This window comes from Stegastes partitus, unplaced genomic scaffold (assembly GCF_000690725.1).
Source record: "Stegastes partitus isolate 25-593 unplaced genomic scaffold, Stegastes_partitus-1.0.2 Scaffold429, whole genome shotgun sequence".
In the NCBI taxonomy this organism is placed as follows: domain Eukaryota; kingdom Metazoa; phylum Chordata; class Actinopteri; family Pomacentridae; genus Stegastes; species Stegastes partitus.
Window position 1 is genome coordinate 253,408 of NW_007578160.1, and position 12,388 is coordinate 265,795.

At 42.7% G+C, this 12,388-nt stretch overlaps 1 protein-coding gene across 1 annotated transcript in view; it reads right to left on the reverse strand.

Annotated features, from left to right (window-relative positions):
• Positions 1-973: 973 nt before the first annotated feature.
• Positions 974-12,388, reverse strand: part of gli2a (GLI family zinc finger 2a) — an 85,808-nt gene continuing 74,393 nt past the window's right edge. Inside the window, exons 8-14 of the mRNA XM_008286064.1 lie at positions 11,537-11,647; positions 10,899-11,039; positions 8,649-8,798; positions 7,245-7,409; positions 6,593-6,874; positions 5,186-5,552; positions 974-5,010 (exon numbers count right to left, since the gene is read on the reverse strand). Of these exons, the coding sequence (XP_008284286.1) occupies positions 2,687-5,010; positions 5,186-5,552; positions 6,593-6,874; positions 7,245-7,409; positions 8,649-8,798; positions 10,899-11,039; positions 11,537-11,647 (3,540 nt within the window). The 3' untranslated portion in view covers positions 974-2,686. The remainder of the gene's footprint in view (positions 5,011-5,185; positions 5,553-6,592; positions 6,875-7,244; positions 7,410-8,648; positions 8,799-10,898; positions 11,040-11,536; positions 11,648-12,388) is intronic.

Below are 12,388 nucleotides of genomic sequence, written 5' to 3' on the forward strand. Positions count from 1 at the left end.
TGTTTGCTTTAACTGTACAACACTGTACATTTTTGTTGGCCTTAGCGCTTCCACACACACTGCCAAATATCCTGTTACAAGCACTGTGACTGACAATGTAACTTCAGTTTACCTACCCCCCACTACAACTATTGCTATCAAGATTAATAAATTGTTGACCTATTTCTCTAACAACTCGATCATACAAAAAAGTAAATAGGTTAGTTTCAACTCTCAGTCAGCTGTTTTATGACAGGCAGAAATGAGCATGTGGTAAGTAGAAAAAAAAAATCATACTAACAGATGAGTGACAAAGTAAAAGAAACACTAACATAACACTACTCAGAAAGGTATTGGGCTATGTGCTGCCAGAACAGCTTCAATGCGCCACGGCATTGATTTTCCAAGTCTCTAGATCTCCAACCCTATGTACTGATGTTTTTCCCATTAGATCGAAATATGAAAGTCACCTTAGTCCTTGTTCCTACTGAGAGACTAGTTGCCAGTTAAGCAGTCTTTGTGACTGAAGCTCCTACTATCCGATCGTCACCAATGAACCTTCTTTCAAAGTCATTTAGATCGGTTCCTCTTGACATCTTAATATCACATCAGAATCACCTGGGTTTGCTCAGAATTATAAATTATTAATCTATTAATGCCAATTGTGTCTTTTAATTGCCTTATTCTAAAAATGAATTTTTACCTGTGTGGATGCATATGCATTTACTGTATTTCTCTAGTCATTTATTCAGGTTTTTTCCTTTAGTGTGTCACTCATCTGTATCTTACACATAGTTTGGTTTATGTATTTATACATACAGTATGGTCACTGGAGTAACACCGTGTATACTGGGGTTCACCCTTAACACAGCAGTCTGCGAACACGGCAAATGTGATTTCGCTTGTAGCATATCGGCCTTACTTTAATGCCCTCCAGGGACCACAGACCATGTGATTTCAAAGAAGACATAACGAAGGAATTTAAACAGAAAAAAAGGAGATAGTTTATTTGAAATGTACAAAAGCTATGTACACACACACACACACTCACGAACCCACACACACTGAGCATAGTAAAAGTGGATGGTAGCATACACAAACATTTGAAAGGCTACTTAGAAATTCAACAAACATAATAAAACAGAGGAATCTGCAGACCTATTTCATGGATCCTGTCCGTAACAGGATTTTTATTATCAAAGTCTGAGTCCCTTCCTGGACTCTGCAGTTCATCTGGAACCCTGGGGAGATATGGGATTCAGCAAGGGGGGTATGAATGTGTTAATTAGGGTTGGATCTCTACTGAGAACACACAGAGGTACTTGTATATTCTTTTAGAGAATGCTGCTCATCAGATACACATGGATTCATGTGCCCTGATGGACTAACACAGAGGCATATCCTTGTCCTTTTCAATCATTTACCCTTGTGAGATGGAACCATAGAGAGTTAATGTCTCTGATCCAGAGGGCAAAGAAGAAAATCTGATTTTACAGTGCCATCCCCAAGAGCTCAGGTCATGATCAAAAAGCACTTAATATCTGTGGATGATAATGTTGAACAACCATGTGTTTAAACTAGGGCTGTCACATACTGCATTTTGTAAATTGCAATTAGTTAAAAATTTCCTGCCAAATGGGATTAATTCCATATTGAACCTAATAGAAAAACTTACACCATCACTATGTTTACCATAAGAACTGTTAATTCCAAACTCAAGGTGTAGTTAAAACTGAGCAATGCGAAACAAGCTTTGCACAGGACAGGTTGCTACAATAGCACTGAGGTAAGTGCATACACAAACTGCAGCAGCAGTTATGTTTACAGTTTGTCTTTTAAATGGTTATGTATCAATTTCTACATGTATGTTTTGTTGCTTGGCTCGGATTGTGTTCCATAGCCCCGAGTGCTTTAAATATATTTCACAGTTCAGTGATCAGCTTAAACCACTGTAGTTCTGTGAGAATTTGAATGAAAAAAAAGCCCCACATTTTCCTTTTGGGCTATGTGACTGTGTTTCAAACCTAGTTCCAAAAGAATGCAAATTTCTTAATAATTTTCATAGCATGCAAGTGTGTTTCAGGGTGTGTTCCAGGTTAGGACATCATCTTTTTCAAACGAATAGCAAGTGTTCACATGTCAATGTATCTTTGACAGCCCTAGTTTCAACATCAAACGTCTATAGCATAACTTAAAGCAAGTACCACACAGTAAAATCTACACACATAATGTTCGTCATGAGAAAATATTATCTGATATCTACATGTCATGTCCATTTCCTGGTAAGTCTGTTTTTATGATGTACTCAGATGCTCAACCTTGATGTCTTTAGCAAGGCACTATGTGAACTGTTGTCAGTGCACCACTTTGTAAAGGCCTGTAAAACCAGCAAATACTGAATGGCAATTGTTTTAATGCATTTACATACCCTGGGCTATCATAGAGTTGAAGCTAAGAAGTATGGCTTTTTTAACAAATGATGACAGAAAATGGTCCTTATCCCTAGCTATATTTACTATTAACTTTTTAAAGTAACATATTATAATCTGAAGCAAATATTACAAGATAAGCATATTACTATTGACAATGAAGATGAAGTTTATGAAATAGCCAGTTTTGCATTGTACAATCAGTGCGTTCTTGTCTAGTCTATATATTCCAGACAGACATGGTAAGAATGGATGGATGACAAGGTGTTTGATTGCTCTCAGCTTATCATGTTGAGAAATTTGCTTTCTTCAGCCAAGGCTGTGAGCATGGAGTTCATGTCACCAATGGCCATGTTGCCAATCCCTGCTGGTACGGACGCAAGTGTGACAGAGTTGCGGGGGGTGGTGAGACGTGAGGAACTCTGGGAGAGGCTCTGCAGAAGGCCAGGACTCAGGGTGCCTGACATTAGACTGGAGTGGTCCCCATCATCAAGCATGGTGTCAAAGTCAATCTGGGCATGCTCTGTGCCCCCAGATCCACCAGTGGAAGAATCCACTGTACTGCTGGAGACCTGGTTGACTCCTGGTGAAGCCATGTTGGCTGCAGCAGAATTGTTGCTGGCAGGAGCCTGGCTGACACATGGGGACATTGGGGCATCATAGCTAACAGAGGTTGGCTCAAACATATGAATCTGACCTGTGTAAAACACAGCAGAGTTCTGATTTTCTGAGTTGCTGTTGTGGGCCACAGACCCACTGGGCCTCTTTGGGCTTGCCTCAGAGGTGTCATTACCATGACTGAGGCTCAAATCAGAAGACTTGGAGATGCGGCTCTGTTCTGTCCCAATAGAGCCTGTGTGTTGTTTGGCAATGGATTTGGGCTCTGTTGGGGGCCTGGGTTGTAAGATTCCTCTCCCTCCATTTTGTATATTGTACTGTTGCTGCTGGGAGAGAACACTGCAATTCTGCTGCTGATCACCTTGGCTCACATGAGAATACCCATCAGTCTGTGTTCTTGCTCTGTAACTTTGCAATTCTGAATCTGCCATGCTGTTACGGGTAGGTCTCATGCTAGTGCTCCCAGATATAGAATTTGGGATTGCCTCTTGGCCATACCCTTGTTGAGGACTCATTTGCTCATTAAAATTCACATTGCTGCATTGCCTTGCTTGCTGATACTGCTGGAGGGACATGTTCATCAGCCTCTGGCTGTTGTGGTTCACATACCCCTGCATAGATATATTCTGGCTCATAGGCACAACCTGCTGGTTGCTGCTCAGACCCTGACCTTGTGCCTGCAAGGACCCAAAGTTGTGCCGCTGCTGAACAACAGCTAGGTTCCCCCTTAGAGGATGCTGTTGTTGTTTGGAGAGTTTGGTTGTGGCGTCCACTGTACCTGAGCTCACCTCATTCCACTGCACTGGCATGTTGTTCTTTTTCATGTTGTCTGATGGTGCTAAAAAAGAGTGCTGTGAGTCACCAGGACCAATCTGGCAGGACGGCATGTCCTGATTGGAGTGAGAAATGGTTGCATCTACCATGGCCATCCTTCTCTGCGCATAAAATGATACTGGTGGGGCCATGCCTGTCTGGTAGCCCTGAGTCTGATTGTTGGAATTATAGTCGACTTGTCCCAAGTTGTGACCTGAGGGGCCAGAATTCTGTGACCTGAGGTATTGCACCACATCATCTGGAAGTACCATATCCTCATCTCCACCTTGCTCTCCCCCAACTATCATTCCATCAACTGCCATGTTCTCCATGGCAACATTCTCAGAAATGCTAGGTGGTCTGGGAGCAAATGGGTAGCGTTGCAGGCTGCCGTCAGAGCGAGTATATCCCTGCATAGCCAGTGCCTGGTGGCGTTCTGTAGCTGATGCAGCGTTCATGGGGCTCATACTATTCATGCTGTTATAGCGCTGGACTCTGGGAAAGGACAGAGGGTCTAGTGTGGAACGACGCACTGGGTCACTGGCACGACGTGGAAGGTTGGTGGGCACTTCATGGGGCATCATGCTCTGCGTGCCATATCCAATATCACTGCATCGCCTGGGCACAGTTCCAGATGGTGGCTGATGGAATGGGTGCGATGAGCCTTCCTGGGAGTCACTGTAGAGGGCCATGCGTGTCCTCAGGCTCATTCGATCCATATTGGGAAGAGGAGTAGGTGGAGCTCCACCAATGGCAGCAGCATACTTTGCCTTGAGCCGATAATGCTGAGCTGGTGTAAGACTGAGGAGACTTGGAAGGCCACCACCACCTCCTCCACTGACACCACCACCCCCACAATGGCTGGCTTCACTGGAGCGGCGAGACAAATCAGTGGAAATTGGGTCATACGAGTCAGCCGAACTGATATTGTTGTGGCGGTTAGCACCAAACTGAGATGCCTCACTGGAGCGACGGCTGGAATAGCAGGGTGAAATACCGGAGGAACGCCGACTCAAGGTGTAAGCTGAGCTGATGGTGCTGGTGGTGCTGTCACGGCGCTCATTTAGCTGGTTCAGCAGTGTTACCTCACATGAAGACAGATCACCCATGCGTTGGCTAGGGTATGAACCATTCAAGTTACTCATTATGTTGGAACTTTCCAGCAGGGAACCTGGTAGAAAAGAATGATAAAAGAAACATTATGACATAATGACACCAACTAATGGCATATTTATATTACAGAGTGAGCATTACTGATTATGGATGTTCAGCTTTTATTGTACAATAAACCACTTTGCCTTTTAAACATGAAAGCAAAAAAGATTTTCTCAGCATTTTCTGCTTACCGACTGCAGGTATGGGAGGCAGTTTCATGCTGTTGCGTTGACCCTGCAGTTGCTGTGGTGCAGAGTTAACCCATGGGCAGGAGTCCCTCACTGTCTTCAGCCTTTCCTTCTTGATATTTTCCAGCTTGATAGTTACTGCGCCACCATGACCTGCAGCTTTCCTCAACTGAAGTCCCACCCCAGCCTGCTGTGCCCCAGTGGGAACAGTGGAGTCAACCATGGGGCACTCATCCTGCGCACTGATGTCCCCGTAGCTGCCCCCGCTGTGCATGGCCATCTCTACTCCACTGTCGTTGTTGTTGGCACTGCTGAGAGGTGACGGCTCACTGCTACATGACGAGTGGCCGCCAGGACTGGACTGATATGTCTGGAAGGAGTAAGTCAATATAAATGTGATGAATCAAACTACAGGAGGCCGATTATAAATTAAGGTTGCTCTTCATTCAGTTTTCCACTAGCGAACAGATATTCTGCCAAACTTTACACTCACATCAGTTTGCTATTTGATTATATGATGTGAAGAAAAACAAAAATGAGATGAAAAGTAAGTGAAATTAAAAATTAAAAATGAATATAAATGAGGGAAAAATAAAAACTACAGTCTCACGCCAAGTTCAGAGAACTCCATTAGGCATTCTTTAATATTAAAAAATTACCAGGGTTAAAAAATTCTGATTGTAATGGTGGTTTGTAATAACTAATGCAGGCGTGTATATATATATATATTCCATAATCACATTAAATATAGAAGAGATTGATTTATTTACAATAAAGAAACAAGTTCTGTGAACAACAGTCCAGCAGCGATAAGATTTCACACTGGTTTAAAATGAACTAAAATCTTGATCACAGCATGATGTTAGCAGTACTTGTTCAACACACATAGTAAAACAGTCCCAGCTTTTCAATATTAATGTGACAATGACTTCTATCATGAGTTGGTGATCTCGTGGACAGAAAAATCCAGTTTAATGGCAGTGTGTGTACCATAGATAAAGGAACATCATTTAAATATGTTAAAATAAATAATCATGCACTCATGGTCCAACTTCATCATGCAAGAATGCAGTGATGTAGCATGAAACATGATGATATACTTGCACATTTCCTATGCAGAGCTGTAAAAAGACAGACAGACAGTTTGTGTGCTCACCTCAATGAAGTCTGTCCATTAGGAAGGTTTTAAGGGAAAGAGATAAGCAAGTTCAAGCGAGAACCAGAGAGTGAGTTAGAAGGGACGCAGGCAGTACTAGCAGTAAACAATTAGTTTAAAGCAATGTTAGTAAAGTGGAAAACTGAGAAAATTCATGTTAGCTCGTTTGATGGCTTCTTAACAACACACAATACCAAGAATTCATCACGCTTATGTTACTGGTGACACTGGTCATTTTATGTGTCTGGACTCACCATAGAGTTCTCCGTCTTGATAGATTTGACCTGTAGGCAGTCTTCCACTCCCCTAGAGGTGCTGTTTGCTTCAATCTTGCCATCCACGCCTCTTGCACCATGTTTAGAGTTTGCCTCATTCTCCCCATTGCCTTTGGGTGGCTGCAGTCTCGGAGGAGCGTCGCTTCGTTGTTTCTTGGTGACGTGGGCTTCGGGTCCATGGACTGTCTTTACATGCTTCCTGAGAGAGCTTGGGTCTGTGTAGCGCTTGGTACAGCCCGGGATTTTACACACATATGGTTTCTGCCAAGAGGGATTTAACACGATTCTTATTGCAGAAGAAAGGAATTTTGAGTCTCTTCAGATGTGGATGGAAAATATTAGCATGCAATAAAAGAAGCTCATCGCAGACTTTTCAGATTGTCCTATGTGAGGCCTGCATAAATTATCACAGAAATATAGTAGCGACAACTTTTTTGGCATGCCATTATGCAAAACATAAAACTCTTAAACAGCAAATAGAACAAATGTGAAGACCTCAACACTGACGATTCTGGTAACTCAAATGAAGCTAGATCAAATACATGAAATCCTACCAGCTGATTAATCTGTGTGTGTGTGTGTGTGTGCGTGTGTGTGTGTGTGTGTGTGTGTGTGTGTGGGGTGAACATACCTCATTTGAATGTGTGCGGTTCTGGTGCTTAGCCCGATCTGAGGCGTTGGAGAAGGCCTTATTGCAGCCTTCATGCTCACACACATAGGGCTTTTCCCCGGTGTGGGACCTGAGGTGGGTCTTGAGGTTCTCTAGGCGAGAGTAAGCTTTGGAGCAGCCCTCAAACTGCAGAGAGACAGACACCCAGACAAACAGATAGTGAGGCTGACTGCTTGAGTGCCGTGTTATTTTGTCTGCAGCTGGGCAGAGAAAGAGACGGGTAACAACAACAAAAAAGCCCTGTGTGTTTCAATTTTTAAATGTAATCTACTCTTGGACTCTTGCCCACCTACTGTGGAGTGCCACACAAAAGCAAAGCCCTGCTACACTTTGGTAAAAAGGGCTATTATGTGAAATATCTAAACTAAGTGTGAGGTGTGGTAGAGCTCTTTGTCTGGTGTGCTTTGTTGAGACAAAGAGAAGTCTGTGTTTAGCCTTTGTATTCACTTGTACTGTACAAGCTATAATTTGGTATTCCTTCTGAGCAGTCATTGTGAGTGTAATTGGCTTTGAAATTAAAAGAGAATCAAATAAGAGAAGCTCAGAAAGGAGATGAAAAAGTCAGAAGATTCTCCCTTTAAAGAAAAGAGTAAAGGGGAGTCAGAGTGTTATCAGAAGATGCATGTGGGATTTGTGCACAGAATATACAGCTTGGTCTTAATAAGGAACCATGGCCCCCTGCTTGTCTGCAGATTTTAATTATACGCCCACGCTGTCAATCAGCTTTCTTCACTCTCTCCTTCACAAGTCATCTGTTTTAATGCATTCACAAGAGCCTGTGATTGAGCTTTGAAGCCAAGCAAACAGCCCCCTAATTTGATCTTCACACAGAAAATAAAGGCTTCAGTGAAACCCTATGATTTACTGTATCAACATGGAAATATCACTGGTGGTACGCACAAAGAAAATCACATGAACTTTTCAGTGAGTCAGATTTTTCAGAGGCAAAAGGTCGGGGTGTACAGTTGCAAATGCTTAACTGCTAATGTGGCTAAGCAACATCTAACTTCTGTTTGTATTAGCTGAATAATGCATTAAGCCCTCCACTAAAGAGACCCTCCAAAGATTTTCACATGAAGTTCCTTTTACCAGTCATATCCAGTATTACTCAGTCTGTATGTGTGTACAGTAGTATACTGCCTGCTGTAGCCCTGCGGAAACGTTGACAAATATGAGAAGACATGCTGCTGGTTGCATAGTAGGAAATGTAGGTTTTATCAACTTTAAGGAAGAGTAACACTAAGTTACTGAAATACTGCTTTAAATACAGTTTTCAGTTAGGCAGTGAGTCAGATAATCCTGTGTTTCGTCAGTCTGTTAACCAGGCAGTTACCATAGGATTTTACAAGAACATGAATTTCTTACTGTGCATTTATGTGGCTTCTCTCCCGTGTGTCTCCTCATGTGGACCACCAGCATGTACTGGGCCTTGAAGGGCTTCTGCTCCCGTGAACACTCCTCCCAGCGGCACACAAACTCCTTCTTCTCACCGTGGATGTGGTCATTGTTGATGTGCTGAAAAGACAAATCACTTCTAGTCAATCATCACAATGTATCTAAACACACGTACATCTGTGATACAAATAAATGTAAAAACACACTGACTAGATACCAAGTGTGTGTGTGCTTCTAAAGACGAGTCAGCAGATTCTTGTATTTTTTTTTCCCACCAGAAGATACTCCCTCTTTTATATGTCCATGCATGCACCATCACCCACACACATTGTGAGCGATGGTGCTATCCATTATAACTGACAGTTATTATAGGAAACAAAACCTATAAATGACTGTTTTTTCAGGCTGTTCATGTTTGTGTTACCATTTGTCTAGGAAGAGGAGCTTGCCCGGATTCTCGCAAAAAGTCATCAGGAAGAGGACTTTGTGACCACCTTTATCATCCATTCTCCTTACTTCTGATGAGTCAGGAAATTGGTTAGGGACAGACAAAGTTTCCTGTGACATGTTTAATTGTGCACCTAAAATTTGCATCAGCTTGTCTAGGACTTTGAGACGAGCTATACCTCATATTCAAGCCAGTGCTTGAATATGAGGTATGAAAAAAAATATATATCTTTTTTTTTTTCCTTACAGGATGCTCTTGAAAAATTTTAAGAGAATTGCTATTATCCAGAGTACCTCCACAGCTATCTTAACCACATCCTCTGACACAACAAGTCTCATCAAACAAACTCAAACCACTTATATAGCAGGAAACATGCTGGCTGTACGCGCACAATGTTTCTGAACAGACACATTTCAAAACTTGCACCACATGCAAATATCCACACAACCAGAGGAACCACTTCATTTCCTGAGGACATCCAAGCCCACAATGGTCCACTTATGTGACCACTTCTTCACCAGTGAAAAAGCTCTGTGGTTGGCGATTCTGCTGTGATCTATTTTGGGTGAAGGAGGCAAAATGGAAACAAGTGTGTGGCCCAAGCACAGGTCTCTATTTTCAGGTTACACACGACTGTGAATCCATAATTTTGGGGCTCTTGAAACAGGATTACTTTGGTCAAACAGATACCAGAAAAACCCACAGGTGTGTGGGATTTTTTTTTTCTGACATTGTGAGAACTTGTGTGAAATCCAACATGTGCTAAAGGAGATACTGTCAGGAACAGCAAAAGAAAAAAACAGGTATTACACTGCCAGACTTGTGTTTATATTTATAAAGTTTATAGAAAGCAAAAACTTAAAAACACAATGTCCGGTGAGGATTTAAAAATTTGCTGGCCTCATATTGTCCATATACACCCACAGTCAAACCACCACCACCTCTGTTCGTCCACTCACTAATGCTGGCAAGCTCTCACAGAGTTTGTGGTTCGAGAGCTGGAGCCGGGGCAATAGTTCCTAAAGGTAACTCTGGTCCTGACTTCTAGCAGCCCACAGCGACCTGTCCACCGCCTCCCATTGGTCTCGGTGTTTCTCAACCTGACACGTGACCCTCCTATCACTGTGCTGAGATGAATAACAACTAGTCAGAAAGTAGAGAGGAAGAAGAGAAGTTAGCCTGGAAAGAGGTGGAGCATAAGGCTCTATAGTGCCAGAGTAGCTGGCATAACAATAGATTTATGGTCAGCCCTCTGGGCTTCAGGGGTTGGGGTGTTGTTGGGTGTAAGAGGGTAGGGGTTAAGGTTCATGGGGCTGAGGGGTTTGTGGGGGGACACAGCTGCAGGGCTCTGGCTTGAATTTGGTGAGTGCTGGAAGGCTCATTAACGTGCATGTCAAGTCAACAGGAAAGGATCAGTCACTGGACAGCTTTCTGACCAGACTTAATCAGCATGGATTTAATGAGGAGCGAGGAGTTATTTGAACTGTTCATTTTTTACACAACAAAATGCAGTAGCTCTGATGGCATCATTTGAAAAATATTTTTACAACAGCATACAAATCTAATAATGCTAATGACATGACTGGCATCCAGACTGTCACGATCAATACTAACTGTGAAAGACGTGACACTGAACCCAGAAGTGACATTTGGTCATTTTCTCAACGTGATTTTCAGGTAAGCGTCTATATACTCTTTCTGTTAGTTAAAATACATCTGAGACTGTGATAAAACTATACAACAACCCTATTGTCACCAAACTTGGCACTCACATGAACAAGCTGGTCCTGGGTGTCATACTCTTTGGAACAGCCCTCCCAGTGGCAGTTGGTCTCATATATGGCCTCAGGCTCCTGTTTGCACTCATCTTTATCCAGATCTTCACTCAGGTCCAAGATCCCCCCGCCATGGTCCTGGACAAACACAGTACAGCACTTTGTCAGAAGGGGGCTAACAAACAGTACAGACAGTTTTTTAAAAATCTATTAAAGCCTATAAAAGACTAGAATAAACGTTGCAAACACAGACAGAATCTTTTACCCAGATCTGTGATCAATATGTAAAGAAACATTCTGAAACATTTTCTCTCTCCTATCTTATCTGCTTCCTAATCGTAATGACAGTGAGAGTTGTTGCTCGATCTTATTGTGTGACACACTGATTAAAGCTGCATTTTTAATCGTTACCCATAATCAATTAGAACCAAATTAGCAACTACACTTAAAAACAGGGTTATTGTCCCACTGTAAGTAGCTGCAACAGACAGAGATAGACAAGAGAGAAAAAATGTCTGGTAATGTTTAGGGTTTTTTGAAGGTTGTTGCAGATCAAAAAACGAAATTCTTAACCCACTACTGATAAGCTGAACCGAATTTTTGAGTGTCTACTTATGGCAACTATTTTTGCTCACCTGAGAGGATGGTGAAATAGGTAGTGGACCCTCTGCTTCAGTCTTAACCTTTGACCTTTTGGTAGTCAGTGGGTTGACTGTGCTGCTCACTGCTGGGTCTCCACTGGCATTCTAAAAGACACCAAAATAAGACATGAGGGAGAGTTATAGGGACACATGTTTTTACTGTGGTGGATATGATTTCCTGAATGCAAAAAGGGGGCAGAATCATGTGGTTCTCAACCACGCACCCACTTCCCCACCCAGCAACCCACTCATTCATAATTTATCATCCAATCACTTCATAAATTCCCACAACCTCACCATTCATTCATCCATGCATCCCTTAGCCCTCCCACTCACTCACCTATTAATTTAACTAATCAGTCAATAAATGAAACCACCAGATTCCACTCAGTCGCCTCTGCTGTTTTCCACACCACAGAGAGCAGCAACGGGGAGTCAGATCTCTAAGTCACAAAGCTACCATGCGTTTTTTTTTTCAACTTCACTGCAATGAGATGTGAAGAGTCTTGGTTGCGCCAGGCACCGCGGTCCATAAGTCAGACTAGGACCCGCTGCCGAGACTAAACAGTTTAGACTGCTTTATGATCGCCAAAGCCGCAAGGAAATATGAAAGAAGAGGAGTTATTACCCTCACTATGGATTGGGGAGGAGGCAGGGGAGGGTGTACATGTGTGTGAGCGTGTGTGTGTGTGTGTGTGTGTGTGTGTGTGTGTGTGTGTGTGTGGCTTTGATCTGCCGACTCTCTCTGAGCACAACAGAAAGACAAAGGCTCAGAAGGCCTGTTAAAGTGCTAATGGAGATGGAAAGAAAGGAAATAAATGAGTGTGTGTGTGTTTGTGTGTGTGT